The following is a 20,482-nucleotide window of genomic DNA, read 5'->3' as shown; positions in this document are numbered from 1 at the left end:
CCAATTACCCTGTCTATTCACACTTCACACTAAATATAAAAATATGAAAAGGTCCAAAAGAAAAAGAAAGTTTATACAGCGGTTGCACTTCCTCCCGTTTAAAGTGCACCACACTAACATTCGTGGATTGCACTCAAATCTCAACCCTGTCAATCACCACCTTGAGACTGAAAGACCACATTTACTGTTTCTTACTGAAACGCAGATTAAACCACCTTCCGATACGGCATACCTTGATTATCCAGGGTATGTCCTTGAACATAATTTTCACGCAAAAGCCGGTGTCTGTGTCTACATTTCTGACAAGATCTGCTATAAACGTCTTCGCCACCTTGACAATAAGGATTTCTCAGTTCTTTGGCTTCTCGCTGATATCGGTGTTGACAAAATAATATACGCCGTTGTCTATCGCTCCCACACTCCTGATCAAGGCACAACCCGACTCTTCCAATATCTTAGCCTGACCGCTGACTCAGTTCAGCAGAAATTTCCATCTGCTCAATTAGTTCTTTTAGGGGATTTTAATGCCAGTCATCAGGACTGGCTATTTCCCTACTTGAAAACCGACCACGCAGGCAAAGAAGTTCACAATCTCGCTCTGTCTCTGGGTCTTACACAACTTGTCAAAGAGGCAACTCGGATACCTGACGTTGACGGTCATACGGCTAATTGTCTGGATCTCTTGCTAACCACAGACCCAGAAAGATATTCGACCTGTGTTTCATCACCTTTAGGCTCTTCAGACCACTGCCTTGTAAAAGCTATAACTACCTATTCCCCACCGGAACCCAGTACTGTGAAAACTAGGCGTATCTGGCGTTATTCCTTAGCGGATTGGGACGAAATGCGTCATTTTTTCGCTTCTTACCCTTGGCGGCGAATATGTTTCTCATCTAATGATCCGACGAAATGTGCTAGTGCTATTGAAGACGTTATACGGCAGGCTATGGAATATTTTATTCCATTCTCAGACGTATCTTCCGGTGGCAAAGAACAGCCATGGTATAATGCCGATTGTAGACGAGCTGAACATCTTAAACACCAAGCATATCGAGCCTGGGCCGATGCTAGAGCACGCAAAGATCCTGATATATCAACAAAAAAGAGAAACTTCAACAAAGCCGCTAAGTCCTTCAAACTAACGCTCAAAAGGACTCGCCTTAATAGAATCAGTCAAATTGGGGACAAGCTTATTTCCTACCCCTCTGGGTCTAAAGCCTTTTGGTCCCTAGCAAAAGCGGTAGAAGCCAATTTCTGCAAAACATCTCTACCACCACTTTTAAAACCTGACGGTGCACTTGCCCATAGTGCGAGAGAAAAAGCTGATCTCTTCGCAAATCTCTTTGCAAACAATTCGCGTCTGGACGATGGCAATAAGGTACCTCCTTCTCTACCTCACTGTGGTTTAAGCATGTCTGAATTCCGAATCACTCAAAAAGAGGTCATTAAATGTCTCCGGAGTCTAGATGTGAATAAGGCAAGTGGACCAGACGGTATTCCTGCTCTGGTGCTTAGGAATTGTGCTCCTGAATTATCACCGATCTTAACACGACTGTACCGCCTATCGTACGAAACTGGTAAAGTTCCTATGTCTTGGAAAATAGCCAATGTCCAACCAATCCCGAAAAAAGGAAGTCGCAGTGACCCGGGAAACTACCGGCCGATCTCTGTCACCTCCATAATGTGTAAGGTAATGGAGCGTATTCTAAATAACAGGCTTCTGAGGTACCTGGAAGGTAACGATCTCCTCAGCGATCATCAATACGGATTTCGTCGTCATAGGTCTACTGGGGACCTTCTTGTTCACCTTACCCACATGTTTGGATCTGCTGTTGAGAAGCTTGGGGAAGCGGTTGCGGTTTCTCTCGACATCTCCAAAGCATTTGACAGGGTCTGGCACAGCGGTCTTATCAACAAGCTCCCTGCATTTGGGATTTGTCCAGGTCTGTGCAAATGGATATCTGACTTTTTGGATGAGCGTTCTATTCGAGTGGTGATCGATGGTTGTTCGTCGGATCAATTACCACTAAACGCCGGTGTTCCACAAGGGTCGGTTCTGTCTGCAACTTTGTTTCTGCTTCACATAAACGACTTGTTAGGTCCTAATATATACGCGTATGCGGATGACAGCACAGTTGTAGACAGTTATACGTCCGGAGCGCAGACAGGCAATAAAGTGTTGGTGGAGCAAAGAGAGGCTATGGTTGAGCGGTTGAATCTTACTTTAAAAGCGGTCTCTAAATGGGGTGAAGCTAATTTAGTCGGGTTCAACTCTTCAAAAACACAGGCTTGTCTGTTTACAGCTAAGCGCACTGGTTTCGGTCTAACACCCAGTTTTCAGGATGTGTCCTTAAATTTATCCAATGAGCTGGAGCTTCTAGGCCTAACAATCTCTTCTAGCCTGAATTTCAAGAGCTTCATTGAGTCCAAAGTACAAGTTGCAGCTAAGAAGCTCGGAATACTTTCTAAGGTGAGGGAGTTCTTCACACCAGAACAGCTCTTAAACCTTTACAAAGCCCAGGTTCGCTCCGGTGTGGAGTACTGCTCTCATCTTTGGGCAGGTGCAGCTAAATATCAACTCAACGCTTTGGACTCCATCGAAAAACGAGCGATTAGACTCATTGCAAATGAATCCTTAACCACATGCAAACTGCATAGTCTGGAACATCGTCGGAACGTAGCCAGTTTGGCGGTTTTTTACAGAATCTTTCACGGCGAATGTGCTGAAGAACTGCATAACCTGTTGCCAGCCTCTCCTTTTTATCATCGAGGGACTCGACGCCGGGCCGGTCTCCACCCTTATGTCATCGACATCCCACCCATACGCACTAAGCGATTCGCTTCTTCTTTTCTTATGCGTACTAGTAAGGAGTGGAACAATCTTCCGGCTTCCGTTTTTCCCAGAAACTACAATCTGGATTTATTCAAGAGAAATGTGAATAGACACTTATTAGGCAGGCATGCTCCATCCTAGACCACGCTTGTCGCTTTCCATCAGGCGAAGCGATGGTCAAATGCTTGCCTAATCCTAACGTAAAAAAAAAAAAAAAACATAAAAGAAAAATGGATCGATGCAACGGGACATAAAGATTGATTGATTGACAGTTTCATTACTTTCTTTCGATGGCCTCTCTAGTACGTAGTACATGGTAACTCAATGGGCATATGTAAGAAAAAGCTAAAACACATTAGTTTACTTATTAGAATATTAAAAGGTTTATAACTTTATTTTATCATACCTCTGTCTATGGTAATTATCATTTTTCTGTCTTGAATCGATTTAGTAATCGATTACGATTCATTTATTTAACTACCTCTTAGACATAGATCTAGTTTGATCTGATTTCTTTCGATTTACTTCGATGGGATAGGACGATACTAGAATCGCCGCGCGAGTGGCGTCCTAATCGATTTAGCGTAAAATGAAATTACCATCACTAAAAAGCGCTCGTGACGTCATAACGCGTCAAGGTCAGTACAAAAAATATGACACGCTTGGTTTTCATACAGATGGCGGTACTTGCGTTGTCTACTTAAATATACATGTCTGTGGAGAAGGGCCTTATGGCTGGTTCACACTTTGATTAGTGTGAGTGCAGGTGTGTAGTGCGAGTGCAGGTGTGTAGTGCGAGTAGTGTCCAATTCAACTGCGAGTGCAGGTGATTAGTGCGAGTGCAGGACAATGGTGAAATTCGCGACGCTACACACTACGCTAAACACTAAACACTAAACACTCCTGTCCAGACGTGTTTAGGCAGGCACACTGCGAGTGAGGGGGAAGGGAGGGCGCGCGGGACGTGGCTACTCGCAGTCCACTCGCAAAAAAATAGAACACGCTTCTATTCACTTTACTACACAGCCTACTAAACACTCGCACTAAACAGTCGCTGTCCACACGTAGTACTACTCATCACCTGCACTCGCACTAATCAAAGTGTGAACCAGCCTTATCTGTGGGTTATGACGTGCATAAAATTAGGGTGCCGCGGCCGCACCAGAAAACAGAGACAGACTAAAAAAAATATTTAAAATACCATACAACAAACCCAAACAAACCTGCTTTTTTGCTAGATGTGGCGATAACGATAACACGCTATGTACCTACACGTATATGCTTCAAATATTCCTTAAAATATTCACACAATATATAGTTATAGTTATATTCACTTTAAAAATAATTATTAAGTGAAAATAAAACAAACATTTAAGGTATACACGTGATTTTTACACATCATTTATACCAAAAATAATGCGTACGGAATATTACTACGGAAACCTTAGTGTCGATCGTCCCACTCGCACTTTGTTACTTTAGATACTAAATTCCTATTGTGAATTGCGAAATAATATAAAAATTTAGCCAAGTTATTTCTGCTCTCAGGCCATGGCTTCCCATCATAGGCATAGGAAATTCTCACAGGAATATCACCAGGATAAAGTACTCATTTAAAAGGGGGCAAATAAGTTTTTTTTTAGTTTATTTTCAGTTAATGGGTACAATATAAGAGGTAATAATTAATAGCTAAACAATAAACATATAACTGAAATTATTTATTAATAATTATACTGGACCAACGAAATAATAACTCTAATTGCATCATCGACACAGCAACACTTAAATAGGCTAATTTCTATAATATATTAGGTACTACATAATCTTGGAATAAACTTAATCCTTATGTTCTTTATCAGTAGTTGTAACTGCATTAGATATATAATTACTGACGTCAGAAGCAAACTTAGCAGGGCCACCAAGTTGAACAGTTTCTGGTATAGACAATTCTTCATTTAGTTTCTTGGCTAAGAAATATATTTCAGCAAGAGCTATAACCAGTGCACACATGACACCAAGTAACAATCGGAATCCAAAATCCAAATTTCCAACCATCCATTCAACTCCTCGGAATCCAAAGAGAAATCCAGCAAATATTGAAAGTAAAAATTGACCGATGGCAATTAAGTGCCGGTTTAGTTGTTTCACTGAAAATAATTATAGAATTAGTGTAATGTTATATTAGGTAGGATAGTGATTGCAAAAAGTAAAGATAGTCAGTATTTAATTTGATTGCAAATGAAACATTAAATCAATTTAATTATTAGTGTGTGAGTGAATTACTCTTGATAGAATGGTTCATGCAACATTTATTCCTATGTTTAAAATGGAATTGTGTCATATTGTCATAGTCTTCATAATAAAATACTCACTTTGATATGAAATACTATCTTCCGGAAATCTTATTCTTACATTATCAACACCTTTAGTCATTTTTCTATATTCACGAGCCTCTTGCTGTGCTCTCAATTTCACACACCTTGCTTCTAGATCAGGATTTCTTTTTAGAATTTGATTATCAGGCATTTTAATATCAGCACCTTCTAATAGCTCATGCAAATATGGAATATCTTCTCCCTTCTGCCTTTTACTCTTCATGTAAACATAAAGCCAATCTAAATCAGAAGTATGGAGGAATTTCTTATTTTCTTCTTTAAGTACTTCTTTCTCAGGCTTAACTTGGGACTCTTCCTTGTCACTAGCATCTTCAGAATCTTCAACATCATTTTCATTGTTCGTCTTTGAATCTCTTGTTAACTCTTTTTCTACCATATTATCATCTTTTTCCTTAGTTTTTAATTCAGATTCCGGACTATGACTTTCTGGTTTTAATTTGTTCATGACCTCTTTAACTTTTTTTAAATGTTCATAATCTTTGTCTGTTAGCTGAATTGTCTTTGTGTCAACATTTTCTATGGAAGTAACAGTACAATTATTTTCATCTTTAATTATATGAACAATATTTGAAGGAACTTCTTTTGTAACAGGAATTGTTTTTAAAAAATCAACTAAACCTTCAGTGGGATATATTCTTAGGTGTGTATCAACAAGAGAGCCCTTAAGATCCATGGCTTATTTATTAGTAATGTTAAGTTTATGATTTAAATCAGCGTATAAATCTCTCAGCTCTTCTTCCTTTTCTTCAAATGTATTATCAATTCGTTGACACTTAAAGTTCATATCATCAATGAACTGATCCCATTCCTTTTGTCGTTTTTCTTTATTCTCCAGTCGCTTTTTAGCACACTCCTAAAATGTTTAAATTGATTAAGTATGTCACCTCAATAACAAGGAAAATAGTGTATTTTACGTACTAAAATTTGTTTTATTATTAGTACATATCTATTTACCTGTTGTATGACAAGATAATCCTTCTCAACTTCCTCAGTCAGTGTTAAAGCTTGTTGTAACTTTTCACTAAGGACAGGCAAAGCTGCTTTTGAACTTCTTTGAATTTTATCCAATTGGGTATCTTTGATATCTGTTATATTTTCTAGAATATTGAAAAGATTTTCAACTTCTCTGTCACCACGTTTCTCCTAAAAACATTATATTTATTACACAAGACAAAACAATGAATTGATACAGGAAAATGTCACACAATAATAATTATCAAAGACTTGACATTGTAATTTGTAAGTGAATATATTTTCCTTTCTCGCATATTATTACTGTAATATTTAAACAATTTGTTCGAGTTTCTGTAATTGTGCCATACCTCGAATTCTTTTAACATAAACTTTATCTCTCCATTTAAGAACGGTCTATGGTCGAATAATCGAGTCCAAATTTCTCCGATTTCTGTAATGTTAGAAAAAATAATCAGTGCTGAAACTATTACAGTTGGAAATTAAATTTCTTAATGGAGTCTTATATTTTGATTTCAGGAAGAAATTCTTTTAACGTTCTATGAAAATATCTAAAATTATTGATAAACTTTACCTCGTGACAACTCCGTCATTATGTTTTTTTTTGACAGGAACGTTTTGACATTAACAGCAATGTTGTCATTTCAGTGTTTGTGATTTCTCATAATTTTTTTTTCACTTTTGCTTCGTTCATGTGGAGATAGATGAAGTGGTAATCTATCTCTTTTGGATACAGTTCGTGTTTATATTATTCAATGCGTTACACAACAAAGGAATATGATATAATGAGCTTACAATATAATATTTATTACTTCTATACATATTTTATTATACTATGAGTTATTTACTGTAAAGACAGACAGACTATAAGTTCGAGAAGTAATTAATACATTTATCAGTTATTATAGATGACATGATTATTACAAAATCCTCAATTTAGCAGTTTTCAAAATTCGTAGAAAGTCCCTAATCTATGCGAAGATGATTTTAACTGGCAAACTTAGTCATGTGCCTTTCACAGGTACAAGTACCATAGACACTAAATGTGTCATTTTGTGTTTGAAAGATTGATACCTACTAAAGCGTCTTAAGCGTCGTATTCACGGTCCATCTTGACGTACGTCCCGCCAAGGTCATACACGATGCACGACGCAAAACGACAGTGAATAGTGTTGACGTACGTCAATAATTATTATTATTATCTTGCTGGATGTGCACGACCAATTTTTCATCCAGCGAGCACCCCCACCACCGCGAACGTCGTGCAGATGGACAGTGAATAGCGCGGACGTACAGCAGATCAGTGTTGCCAACAGAAATTAATGTAAATATGTACTTGGAAACGTGGCCTATTGATATGATTTTTTTGTGATAACCTAGTGAGTACCTACATGAGCAAGCAAAAAACAGTTATTTTATATTTTTATGTACACAGGAAATACCCAATTATCATTACTTTTGGATCAACCTAGTACACATGGACAGTTTATATTTAGAAGTTATTATTTTAAAAGAACTCCAAGGCGAATTGATGAATAACACAGATTTTATGCAAAAGTCTACTGCAGAAAAATGGCAATTAATTTAAAAAAATGTCCTAACGAATTTGTTTGCTAAAAAAATGATTAGCTATATATACTTTCTGTTCCCGCCACTTCAGCATTTACTGAAAGAGTCTTTTCGGTCATGAATGTGAAGTGGCGGAAAGAGAGAAACCGAGCTTCATTAAAAATTAATTAAAAATGAGCTCTTGAAATATATAAATTTATATTTGGATGTCTGTGGTTTGGATTCATATAATTCATTTAAAAATAATGAAAAATTGTTAAGTACTGCAAAAAGTACAAAAAAATACATTTTTAAAAATATTTATTTACTCTTTATTTACCTCCTTTAAAATCAGATATACTCTATATCTTCAAATAAAAGTTGGCAACCCTAGCCATGCTTGATGCGCGCACGATCGTCAGTAGGATATGTGGTAGGATACATCCAGCACCGCGGCCTTGAGCTGACGTACGTCGGGGATGGACCGTGAATAAGACGCTTAAGACGCATAATAAAACAGCTCAATTGCTCACGCCAATTCATTCTTTCGTGTGTTTATGGTTTAAAAATTTATTTTTGCAGTGTATTAAATTTTAATTGATTCAATTATAATAAGTTATATAAAGTACATATTATTAGTAGTCTAAACTTATATCAATTTTTACATCTATATCATATGTATGCCGAGCATCTTCCGAGCACATACATAATAATATAACGAAAACGTTATGAATAGTATTATAATCTATTAACTTGAATGTCTATTATTAATCCGAAAGCGCAACTCACTACTCAGATTAAGCTTTATGTAATATGTACTAGATAAAATAATAATTATTAATCGTATCCACAGATCGTATCGATATATTTTGATGTAGGTCTTTCATTCAATGTCAAGTCACAACTCGCAACTCACTATTCATCATAAATGATAAATCGTTCAATCAGTTTGTTCGTTCCTGTTGTAGAGCGCGGGTGTGTTTGTTTGATATTTCAAGTGCGAAATTGTTTTTAAAATCGCAAGTGCTTTGAATAAGTGTCCATAATGTGTTCAAATATTCTTGATTTTGAAAATGTTGAAAATTCTTTACTCTAGATTGGAACGAATTCTGGTACGGATGTGTTTTACGTGACTAGGTTTGTGTGTAGTTTTTAACTGATTGTTCATTGTGGTCAACATGCCGGGTCTTATTGGCATTGGCGAATTTATCGAGGAAACAAGAGAGGATTATAATTCGCCCACAACTTCTACTTTTGTTTCCCGTATACCACAATGTCGACAAACTATCAACGCTTTGGAAGAGGTATGATATCCGCTTTAACATTTCAATATACGCATCAATTTATTATCTTGTTTTAACTGACTATTTACGTACTTCTATACGAACTTTAACTAGTATAGTATCGTAGTGTAATACTATTAACGATCGGCTAATAGGTATTTGAATATTTTCCTGCGCTTACTCTCCCTCGTAGCTATTTAATTAATATAAAACGTTTAAATTATTATTATATTACATCCTGGATAAACATACAGATATATAATATATACAGCTTGTGTAGGCTAAATAAAAAAAATGTATGCGTGTACTAGAGTACACACGTAAGAAGTGAAACTTCTTTATGACCTTAAAAATGTCACGAGTATGGCGTAACGCAAAAATGTCACGCGTACGGCGTAACGCAAAAATGTCACGCGTACGGCGTAACGCAAAAATGTTACACTAAATTTTTGTCCAACCCCGATAAAGAAGTTTCACTTCAATAACTTTTCCTCCCTTTGTCAGAACATTTTAATTGTTTCTTCAAATTAATTTAAAAATTACATCAATATATTTTATTACTTACTGTTTTTAAACTAATATTATAATAAAATCTCATTCTAGTTTAATGAATGAATAATTATAAGACATTTGTGTTTATTATTTATTATGTAAGAATATTATCTAATAATATTACATTTCATCCTATCCTAAAACTACAGTGCTATTTTACATAGTAAAGTTATTTAATTTATATTAGGTACAGATATCCACATATGTATTTTGTATTCAAAAGATGAATAATGGGTAGGTATTAATAAGAATAAAATCATTAGAAATAATGCTACATAAGTATATACCTACATTTCTAGAAAAATATCCTGAATTATCAGCATTCTTCCAGGTTACAATTTTGTTATGTTTGCTATTTATTCTGCCTATACATATTTATTTATTTTAATGTTTTAACTATGCTCAAAATCAAACACTCTCAAAAATTCTTTAAAACTGGTAGTAAGGGTATCATTAAGTAATAATACAAAGACCTAATTTAAACAAAACAACAGTATGTACGTAACATTATATTTTTAGGGACCATCTATTAAAAAAATATATAAGTATATGTATAAGTATGGGTTGGATTGAGAACCTCCTTTTTTTGAAGTTGTTTAAAATGTTGTTGTTGTTTGAAATGTTGAAACATTTGCATGAGTCATTTCATCCCATTCCTCAATATACATATTTCCATTAATTTTTCCTTACCTTCGCAATAAAAAATTTAATCATGTTTTGCAAAAAGTATTAGTTGTATCTTGTTGAATATTACTTATAAGTATGTATACACAGTTAGATTTAAAAATGAAAATTATAAAATACAGAATAATGAACATACATTACATACATACATTAAGTATTGTAAAATTTAAGATCAAGCGAAAGTATTGTGTTTATTTATAAGCAGCAATAACCTGACTTATGTCTTTTACTTTCTCTTTTTTATAAAATTATGTACTCAACTCTTTAATGTTGAATATGACTCCAATGTGGCTTTTCAGGCTCATATAATTCATCATCTGATAGATTACTAAAATTTGAATTGACTGTTTTGACTGCAAATCATCTTATGTTCAACCACTGTGGAGACATAATATATGAAATTGTGGTCCGATAATGCACATGAACTATATAAAATAGATGTACCTATATTGTGAAACGAACCCGTATTATAGGAGGCCCATGTCCCTGCAGTGGGAGTATGTATGGGCTGATGATGATGATACTGTGAAACTCCCAATATACCTTTAATCATTTAATTTATTATGTTTAAAGTGTCTTAACAGTCTCTAGAGTATTTTTTGTTGAATTTAAATGTTTATTGCAAAGAAAATGACTACTTACTATTAGTTATCCACAGCCTGATTCTGCATTTATTACATTATGACCTTAAACAATTCAATTGCTTGAAATTATTGAAATATTTAATGAAATTCAAATACACCGAGACCTACTCAATTGCAACATTACCTTTTTAAATAATAACAATCAACTTTTGCTCATAAAATTCTGTATGTTATATTCATGATTTTTACCAATTGAGGTACCTAGGTGTATATTACAGCAGAAGTGATTATTGCAACCTTGTGAATCTAGGTCTGTAAAAAACTAATAACCTCACCATCAGCAGGCTACATGTAACTAAATACATGTTAGTACTAAACTAAATAATACATACTTTAAAATGTATTCTCATTAATATTTCTAAACATCATTAGTGCAAGTCGAAACTCGATAGTCAAGACTCGAGAGTTACGCGCCTTTGTTTAGTCGAATGACTTATCCCGACTATCCTATTATGATGATGCTCATATGAATTTAATGGTACTTATCGTCTATCGACATGTGATACGTGCAGCTCGTACAAAGAGTGCAACCAGAACTCGACATCGCCTCGGGTTACAAGGTCAACGGCTTTCGCTATCAAATTAATATATTCCGACATACTCGTTTGTGTTGTGTTTTCATTTACTTTCCACCCGGTTTGATAAAATTATTTGCTTTCGACCACTGCAACCTGTAATTTTGATATTTGATACGAGCCTCTTGGCCTGACTTCGCCTGGATTGACAATGAATTATAATTAAATTAAACAACAAAATAGCTCATACATTTACGCATAGTGTGCATTTAATAGAATAGGTAGGGTCATTGCGCCTGTTCGCGTCCACATGCCTATTCGCGTCCATTTTGCGGATATCTTTTAGAAAATTCACGAAAATAAGTATACTTTAAGTAAAATTGTAATAAGAAAAATTTCCGATAATACCTCAATGTATAAGAGACATGCACACATATTCAAAATATGCCTGCGCACAGCCTATCCTATTTAAAAAAAATATTTAATTTTGGCTATTAAACGAGAGAGCAGAAACGCGCGGGATTTTGAGAAAAAAATAGTGCGCAGCGTTGCGTTTGACGGTAAGTATCTTATTGTTAAATGTGAATTTTTGAATATGTAACTGTTTCTTTACTTTGCTAACAAAACATGGAATAGTATGGATTATAAATCAGCTTATTTCTTTTACAATTAATAGCTAAAATAAGGTGGACGCGAATTACTACACCGAATTCGTACAACTTCCATTTTGCGTCCACGGTGGGCGCAAACTATACCTATAGTGCATAACAATAGAACATATTGCGTCCACATTATTTTTCATTACGTAGCAATGAATTGTTTGTTAAAATATGTAATTTAAAATAGATTGTAAATTTTTGACTAAGAATACAAGTTGATAATTTAAATTTTCATTCAAATTAGCAAATTTTTATGCTATTTTTTTCATTTTAAAATGGGTAGTCTAAGAATGAGACTAGTATCTTTGAGAATGAGAGTCAATAAGTCTGTGGTTAAGAAAATAATATAAACAAAGAAGAAATTTAATTCATTAGATACTAAAAAATAGGGTAGGTAGGTAATCTTAATAGAACTGATTATTATTTATTTACATAACGTAACTTTTTTTGTTAATTTTTAGTTCTATTAATGATGAGAAGATAAATATAAATAAGTTTTTCCAGTTTCCTTACAGTGAATTATATTAATAATAATGTTGATTTTAGGGTTCCGAACCTCAAAAGGAAAAACCGGAATCCTTGTAGGATCACTTTGTTATCCGTCCGTCTGTATGTCCGTCTGCCGGTCTGTCTTTCTGTCAAGACCCTTTTTCTCAGTAACGCGTGGAGGTATAAAGCTGAAATTTATATTGAATACTCAAGTCTACGGTCCCTTGAAGCAGTGAAAAAATCAAACTTATAAGCCAAAGCAATCAAAAGATACAGCCGTTTATGCTGCAAATTTTCGCAAATTTCAACATTCGCCAGGGAATCAAAACCTACAGGGTACTTTTCGTGAACACAGACACTTGAAGTTTGGTACGAAGCAACGTCTTATAGCACAAATAAGGGAAACATTGAAAAAATAAACATTTACAGTTAAAACACGTGAAAAAAAAACAGGTTAATACGGAGCCCTCGGTTTGCGAGTCCCACTCGCATTTGGCCGGTTTTTATTAAATAACTATATTCGTAAATAAATAATTTATTAAAATCTAATTTTTATTTGCATTTATCTGATAAAATATCACCCAATACACTCTTTATTCCTTTTCTAAGCTGGTGGACGCGAACTGATCCACGGGTGGACGCAAACTGGAATTTTTGGACGCGAACTGGGTAAAACGCCTAATTCTGCTATTTGTCTAAATAAATAAAAACCACATGATATTTCCAACACAATTGAAAGTAAATCTTAAAATAGACTATGTAATGAACACGTTACATAAATTTTGCGTTGAAATTTGTTCTGGAACATTTTTATTTTCTCCTTCAAACTTTCCAACTGCACTAAGTGGACGCGAACAGGCGCAATGACCCTATGTTACACCGCAACGTTAGTAAACAATATTCAATTTTATGATTATCAGATCAACATTAAACTTAACAACAGTAAATACAACTTATCAAGCATAATATAAAAAATCTTCGCATGAGTCAAATGCCAAGATCAAGTGCGTATAAAAGTTCGGTAATTGCATTGAAATGAGTCATAACTAGTCGTGAGAGGAGGACGATGTGTAACTCTTGTTCCTACACAGTTCAGTTACAAAACATTATTATATGTACACAATACAAATAGTTTTTAATACAATATGCCATTAATAATAATGATAATTATTATGGTTATTATAATATTGTGTATTTGCGTTTATATCAGTAAACTGTGTCGTTAAATCTTGAGTAACCCATTGTTTTGTTTCGTGAAAAAACTTCCGCGTGTGCAGCATGTCTTTGTTTATATTTTTTCTTGTTAATAATTGTGAGGAATGTAAACATAAATAGCATTTTATTAAAGGCTTCTAAAATATAACAGAATTAATTTAAAGACTCGATGATCTAATTTCGAGCTCTGAATATTTTTAAACGTCATTTCCTGGATATAAAATGCAAATTAAGCAACGAATAACTCACTCAATATTGTAGGTATTAAGTACGCAATCTCTATTTTAAAATATTTTAATATGCATTTCTTTTAAAATATCAGCTTTTATTTCTTTTGTATTTTAAGAATTGTCTACTACATCCTTTTTCGGTATAGGTATAATAAGAAGAGCTGGAACGTCAACACATTTACACATTGCACATGTTAGGCCGGGAGATACTGACACAAAATTTCGGGTCATTTGTAACAGGATGGCGGTCTAGAGGGGTCTTAGTACGCAATGACAAAAAGAAAAATGATGGTCAGAACGCTGGTACCGGTGGACTAGTCGCGTGGGCGTTAGTCACACTCGTCGGATAAATAGCGAAAGTCCAACGATTTGTAACACAAAAATTTTAGAATTTACCGATAGCCCTTAAAAAAGATGTAGGCGGTAGTGTCATGCCATACTTTTACGATGTGTCTTACAAAGTTACAGTCCGCCTTACCGACGTGAATGCGTTAATTTAAAAAAACAATTCAACCATTTGTACCGGGCTAACTTTTGCACAGTTAACCATCGTCGTGCAGCCATTTACTAAAATCGTCATGCCATACTTTTCGGACGATTCCAAATAGACGCCATACCGCGGAAAATCTGCAAATTTTTGAATTTTTTTTTCTCGCCAAACGATGTGTACCACCCTACATTTTTTTTTCAACAACTCCTGAATGATTATAAATAGAAGTGTGATAATGCCATACCTGTGGGAGGTGGCGAATGTGTATAAGATTTTTTTCTTATTGTAAGATTTTATTCGTAGTTACACCGGAAAAGTATGGCATGACACTACCGCCTACATCTTTTTTATGGGCTATCGGTAAATTCTAAAATTTTTGTGTTACAAATCGTTTGACTTTCGCTATTTATCCGACGAGTTCGACTAACGCCCACGTGACTAGTCCGCCGGTACCAGCGTTCTGACCATCATTTTTCTTTTTGTCATTGCGTAACCCCTGTAGAACCGCCATTCTGTTACAAATGACCCGAAATTTTGTGTCAGTATCTCCCGGCCTATGTGTAGCTTTTATTTTGCAATTGTTTATAAATACAGGGTGATGTAATTGGTGTAGTACGAATATCTAAAAATCTATGAAGAATTTTGTGATACAGTAAACGGAAGAATTATAGACTATTTTACAGTATTTAATAAAATCATTTAATTTTTTGTTCATTTTCATTAGAAATGTAAATTTTTCTCACCAATGTGGAAATTTGGATGATAAGGATCTTGTTAGAAAAATATGGAATAACATATGGAATAACTACAAATATAATATTTCTTAGATATCTTTACTCGACCAAAGTCAGGACAAGACTGCTCCGCAACTGCAGAAGACGTCCGTTATTTAAATCATTATCAAAACAACCATCCGTGTGTTGGGAGTGAGCGTACACGTGTTATTTGTATTGTTTTTATGACCTGAAATTTAATTATTATTTGATAATTACTTTTATCCAATTGATTATTATTAGAATAAATAATTAAGTTCATCAATTGATTTACTTTTAAATTATAATTTTACAGGTAAATTATGAGAGCTTTCATAATTATATTTGCATATATTTATCTACAACGCACCATTTTACAATTCAAGTCTAAAATGAAACTAGAGTCGCATTTATTTTTGAACATACTGTAAGTAAAATTGCATAAGTGTGAGTAGTGTGAACATGCTAGCTTTCCTTAATTGACCTGTACGGATAATAATATCACAGTATTACCATATTTCCTACAGTATGGCGACGAATGTACTTGTGCAGAGAAACGGAGGGGAACTGGCGGGGGGTCGGGCGACGCGGGCCGCTTAATCTTAATGCAATCACGCTGAGTTTGCATTAATTATCGCGAAAGGACGACACAGTCGTATTTTTTGTGTAATAATTTTATTATACATAGGTACAGTTTACATATTCTATTATGGCGCGCAAAAACTGTTCCGTTTACGGATGTAAATCTACATTGAAATCCCAGAAGGAAACAATATTTCAGAAAGATTGTATTAATTGTATCTGTTGAATTAAAATCAAAGCTATGTATATGTTGTCCTCATTATTTTCTAATCAGATTGTACATCCCAATGCGAATGCATTACTTAGTTAAATGTTATAATATACAATTAAGAACATCCAAAAATAGTGTCCACGTAAATATTTAGCAGTGCAATATCTGTAATTATACATTTATTTATGAACAAATAATTACATCAGATTTAATAATCGCAATTATTTTGAATGTACATATGAATAAATGATTTCATCATAATATTAATAATCACAATTGTTTTATTTCCCATTTGTTGCAACCCTAGCGTATTTTCGTGTGGCAGCGTAAGTACCTACGCTGGCGGCGGCATCGCGCGACATCAAAGGCGATTCCTTACTGTAGGAAATAATATTGTAATACTGTGATAATATGTAGTAGTAAATCGGTTGCAATTGTAGTACAATTAGCGATTTCATGGTTAAACGCACACATACGTGATGTTGAAACGGAGAAACAGTTTTGTTTATTTTATTTCAGTTGATAATAATTATTACGTTATTACTTATTATCATGAGAGCCAAGTGCGTCTCTATCATTTATTCAGATGATTCATAAAACAACACACGTAACTTAATATATTATGGTCTAAAAATCATAGTATCATTTTACAACTCTGTTATGGCCTTGTTATGGTACTCTCAACGACTTAATAACAATGAGACACGCTGTTTATTTGTTGTTTACATTTATATGCCATTGTGTATTATAGCGATCGCTACTTTATTGTTGTCTTTACTCGATGTGCAAAGAATGTGCGTCTTCGTGACCCAATTGTAAGCAGACGACTGCCTTATAAGGGTGCGGCTTGCTTAAACCTGTAGAACTAGGAAGGAACAAAAAATAATATAAACAGCTTGATACGTTACAGAGAATGCTTGTGACACAATTTATAATGCGATTTTAATAAGCCCGCGACAGCGACAGTATGCCATATAATATTTTTATTTTTTACTGATCTTTAGACGGAATTCGCTTACGGTTTTTACTTTATTATATTAATTCTCTCGTCATATCAGATATTTAAGGATAGAGATGCAGTTTTATAAAACATATTTCAGTTATTTGATACAATTTTAGTGTAATTCAAGAGTAATTATACTTTTGGCGAATTATTTTTTCAAACCAACGATCGGCAAATTATTTTGGGTGTGTTCAATAAAAACAGTTTATTGTACTTAAATATGTGTATTAGGGTGGAGTGAAAAATATTTTTTTTCATTTTCGTTTCGGCATACCTGTAAAAAGATGTCATTATTGCTCATAAATACACATGCAAAATTATACTTTGCAGATGATACATTTAGAGGTGCCCCCAACATCATGAACTTTCAGAAATTCAAAAAATTTAGTCGAAAATCATTAAAGTTTAATTTTGACAAATTAACGCTAAATCAGATTCTGTGTTATCTCGTTGGTTGCCAACGGGAAGACACATAATACATAATATTTCAATATATAAAAAAGTGGCTATCGCTGGCTACCAGTGGCTCTGGTCGGTGGCCCGTTTGCGCCGAATCTTATTGTAGGAAACGTTGATTTTGAACAGTGCCGTTAAGGAAATAACACTAATGTTAGTAATATTTCTTAGTTATATTTTACGCGTAAATACAATTAAGATCATAATTTAATATTTTTGATGTGAGTTCTATCTATAATTCCGCTTTGTTACAGTAAAGTGTTGGAAGTCAAAATACGACAAACGACATGTTGTCCTGTATTTTGTTTGCCAGATAAGTACCCAGTGTCTCAATTACCAACTTATACTGATGCTAAGAAACTATTACTTATTTATTAGATATGAATTTAAACCTGATAAAATAACAAAATTCATGATTTATCCGAAAGATTAGCTACGGAAATGTTTGATGTGTGGCGAAAAGCATCGCTTCCCACTATTAGCTTTAATAGAGTACTACAACTTATTCGACACACCATATTCGATGAATATAGACGCTTATTAAAAGCTTATCAAGACCGACAAACTAACAAAAAAGAACAAGAAAAGATAACTGAAGTATTTTGTCACTCAGTACCAAAGGTTATTTGATATTTGAAGTTGCAAATGCATTTTTTTTTAATTCTCTTGTACTTGCTCAAAAAATTATGCCAAATTAACTATGTGGCAAGAATGTTAGAAAACTGAGCCTCTGACTTCTAATTTATCTGAAGAAACCTTAAAAGACATCGTGAAAAGCGGTTTGACTACGTTTCAGAATATCAAAGATTTTCTATGCCTTGCCCAGGCCGTAAAGCATATTATCAAATGTGTGACATAAGCTTCAAGTGCAGTTTGCTGAGAAAGTAAACAAAATGATTTTATAATGGCAAGAGCATCAGTATCACAACTGCTAATGCCTAATTTTGAAAAAAAAAACAGCGTTATCTATACTAATATTATAATCTATACTAATATTATAAAGCTGAAGATATTGTTTGTTTGAATGCGCTAATCTCAAGAACTACTGGTCCGATTTAAAAAGTTCTTTCGGTGTTAGATAGCCCATTTATCGAGGAAGGCTATAGGCTGTATATCATTACGCTTAGATTAACAGGAGCGGTGCCACGCGGGTGAAACCGCGAGGCAACCGCAAGCGCAGCTAGTACTAAATAATTACTTATTTCTGATATTTTCATTCCTCTATAATATCATTTTCATTAATGAAATACGTTAAAACAACTAATCAGGCTATTATTTAGTGTATCACAAAGAAGTTTGTTATATAATAGACTTGGAGGCCATAAAAATACTGTGATTAAAAAATAAATCAAAGTTTGCGAAAAAATCAAATTTTTCTAATTTTCAATTGGGTTGGGGCACCTCAAAACATCAAGACAGGTAAACAATATTTTGTATGCTGAATTCACTCATTAAAAGGCACCTTTCTGTCGCTATGCCTTTTGAAAAAAATAAAAAAAAATTTCTTTCATACATTATCACTCCACCCTAATGTGTATTTATTACTACGTAATATATATAAACAGAATACCGTCGGCAATTTGTGTTAACCTAATACCTAACTAATTTATCAACTTTCTCTACCATACTCATTTTTAGCCACTCTCAAACTAAAAGCGTCGGATATTCTCAAAGGCACGTATCGTTAAAAGGGCAATGTTTATTATTAAGTAAGTGGAGCTGGAAATAAAGTGAGTTTTATTTAAGTTTGGTCCTGGTTGCTCAATTTCGAGGGGTACTGATTAATTGCCGGCTGGTGCGGCAGATGTTTGTTGCGCATCAGAATTGAATGGCTCGTGGGTCCTATTGTGAACTCTTTATATCACAGGCATTGATAAAAAACAAGGTCAAGTCATGATGGTTGGAGTGTGCAGCGCGCATATGTATTTGAATATAAATTGCTTTGCAATTGGAAATATAGGTAACTGAGAAGATACTCAGGTCAAAATAGTATCCTATACTCTTATTGTTTTGGTTACCTTTAAAACAAATCTATTGGTTGCAGACTCTGGATTTCGATCGAGACGGCCTAGCGAAACTCAAAAAGGCGATAAAGGCGATCCACAATTCTGGAAATGGTAAGTTATTTAACCTTAACAATGAGCCTTTAATTATGTAGTTAAGTAGGAACATGAGACAATGAATGTTAATGATTTTTACTTAATTTAACTGGAATCGGATATTTTATTGAATGTAGGGCGCACTTAACTTCTTGATACTGATAAAAATGTTTTTCAATATTATTTTTATTATCATTAAATATGGTGAAGAATAATAGACATGAGATATTTCGGTCGCGCGTGGTATTCCAAACATAAAGAACATCCGTGTCGCCAACGAGACGTGTCGGTAGGAATTCCTTTGGACTAAAACGATATGCTATATCGAGATGTTTAAGCTTCGTTCCTCGGACGACACGATATTGCACCAAAATAGTTTCGGAAGTATCTCGGCTGCTTAAAATAGCCCAGACACTAGTTCGGCATTTGAATACTCTCTCTATTGATTTCCTTTTGGGTGATTTATCTTTCTGCTCGGTAACTTAAATGTTATGTGCTTTTTATCCGACTTCTTTGTATACAATTTAGATTGTTGTCGTAAATTGAAGATGAGGGAGGGTTTATGTGGTCAGACATTAGATTTGATAGATGGGTCGGTCCATAGGGACATTCACGGTTAATTCATTGACCCTAACCTAACATCTAAACTTTGTACCGCAATACAGACGGTATGTTTGAACTTTGTAATTAGTATGTAGAAACATAATGTTACAAAACTTTAGAGATAGAGAATTAAAATATTATGTAGATACTGTGCTTAATACCGTACCCGGTACCTTGATACCGTACGACATCTTATCTAAAAGACGAACAAAGAACGGTTTTTACATTGATTTCAAATTCCACATTCAACGTTATAAAAGCAATTG

General features: G+C 34.4%; 3 protein-coding genes across 4 annotated transcripts in view; 1 reads left to right on the top strand and 2 right to left on the bottom strand.

Moving 5' to 3' along the window:
* Window positions 1-4,536: 4,536 nt before the first annotated feature.
* LOC149487613 (uncharacterized) lies at window positions 4,537-5,902 on the bottom strand. Its single transcript, XM_089696191.1, has 2 exons — window positions 5,206-5,902; window positions 4,537-4,980 (listed from the first exon to the last, which is right to left on the bottom strand). Exons 1-2 carry the CDS (start codon window positions 5,900-5,902, stop codon window positions 4,670-4,672), a joined length of 1,008 nt encoding a protein of 335 aa, XP_089552317.1. The 3' UTR covers window positions 4,537-4,669.
* Window positions 5,903-5,905: 3 nt separating this feature from the next.
* Window positions 5,906-6,834, bottom strand: Muted (biogenesis of lysosome-related organelles complex 1 subunit 5). Its single transcript, XM_089696192.1, has 4 exons — window positions 6,776-6,834; window positions 6,552-6,634; window positions 6,184-6,372; window positions 5,906-6,082 (listed from the first exon to the last, which is right to left on the bottom strand). Exons 1-4 carry the CDS (start codon window positions 6,792-6,794, stop codon window positions 5,906-5,908), a joined length of 468 nt encoding a protein of 155 aa, XP_089552318.1. The 5' UTR covers window positions 6,795-6,834.
* Window positions 6,835-8,694: 1,860 nt separating this feature from the next.
* The window catches only part of Asap (ArfGAP domain of ASAP), a 52,335-nt gene continuing 40,547 nt past the window's right edge, over window positions 8,695-20,482 (top strand). For both annotated transcript variants that reach the window (XM_089696209.1, XM_089696208.1), the window contains exons 1-2: window positions 8,695-9,053; window positions 19,559-19,631. In XM_089696209.1, the coding sequence (XP_089552335.1) occupies window positions 8,928-9,053; window positions 19,559-19,631 (199 nt within the window). In that variant the 5' untranslated portion in view covers window positions 8,695-8,927. The remainder of the gene's footprint in view (window positions 9,054-19,558; window positions 19,632-20,482) is intronic.

This window comes from Colias philodice, chromosome 6 (genome assembly GCF_061535455.1).
Source record: "Colias philodice isolate Cphi_HAF_F1 chromosome 6, ilColPhil1 Martin Lab GWU primary, whole genome shotgun sequence".
Taxonomy (NCBI): domain Eukaryota; kingdom Metazoa; phylum Arthropoda; class Insecta; order Lepidoptera; family Pieridae; genus Colias; species Colias philodice.
Note: the sequence above shows the minus strand (reverse complement) of the source record. Positions and strands in the feature narration are given on the sequence as shown.

Excerpts from the sequence above, each read along its gene's own strand:
- LOC149487613 (XM_089696191.1), bottom strand. The coding sequence starts at position 5,902 with ATGGATCTTAAGGGCTCTCTTGTTGATACACACCTAAGAATATATCCC. Across the intron at positions 4,981-5,205 it reads AGATAGTATTTCATATCAAA|TGAAACAACTAAACCGGCAC; the intron begins GTGAGTATTTTA and ends AATTATTTTCAG.
- Muted (XM_089696192.1), bottom strand. Across the intron at positions 6,373-6,551 it reads TTATGTTAAAAGAATTCGAG|GAGAAACGTGGTGACAGAGA; the intron begins GTATGGCACAAT and ends TAATGTTTTTAG. Across the intron at positions 6,083-6,183 it reads ATTATCTTGTCATACAACAG|GAGTGTGCTAAAAAGCGACT; the intron begins GTAAATAGATAT and ends TAAACATTTTAG.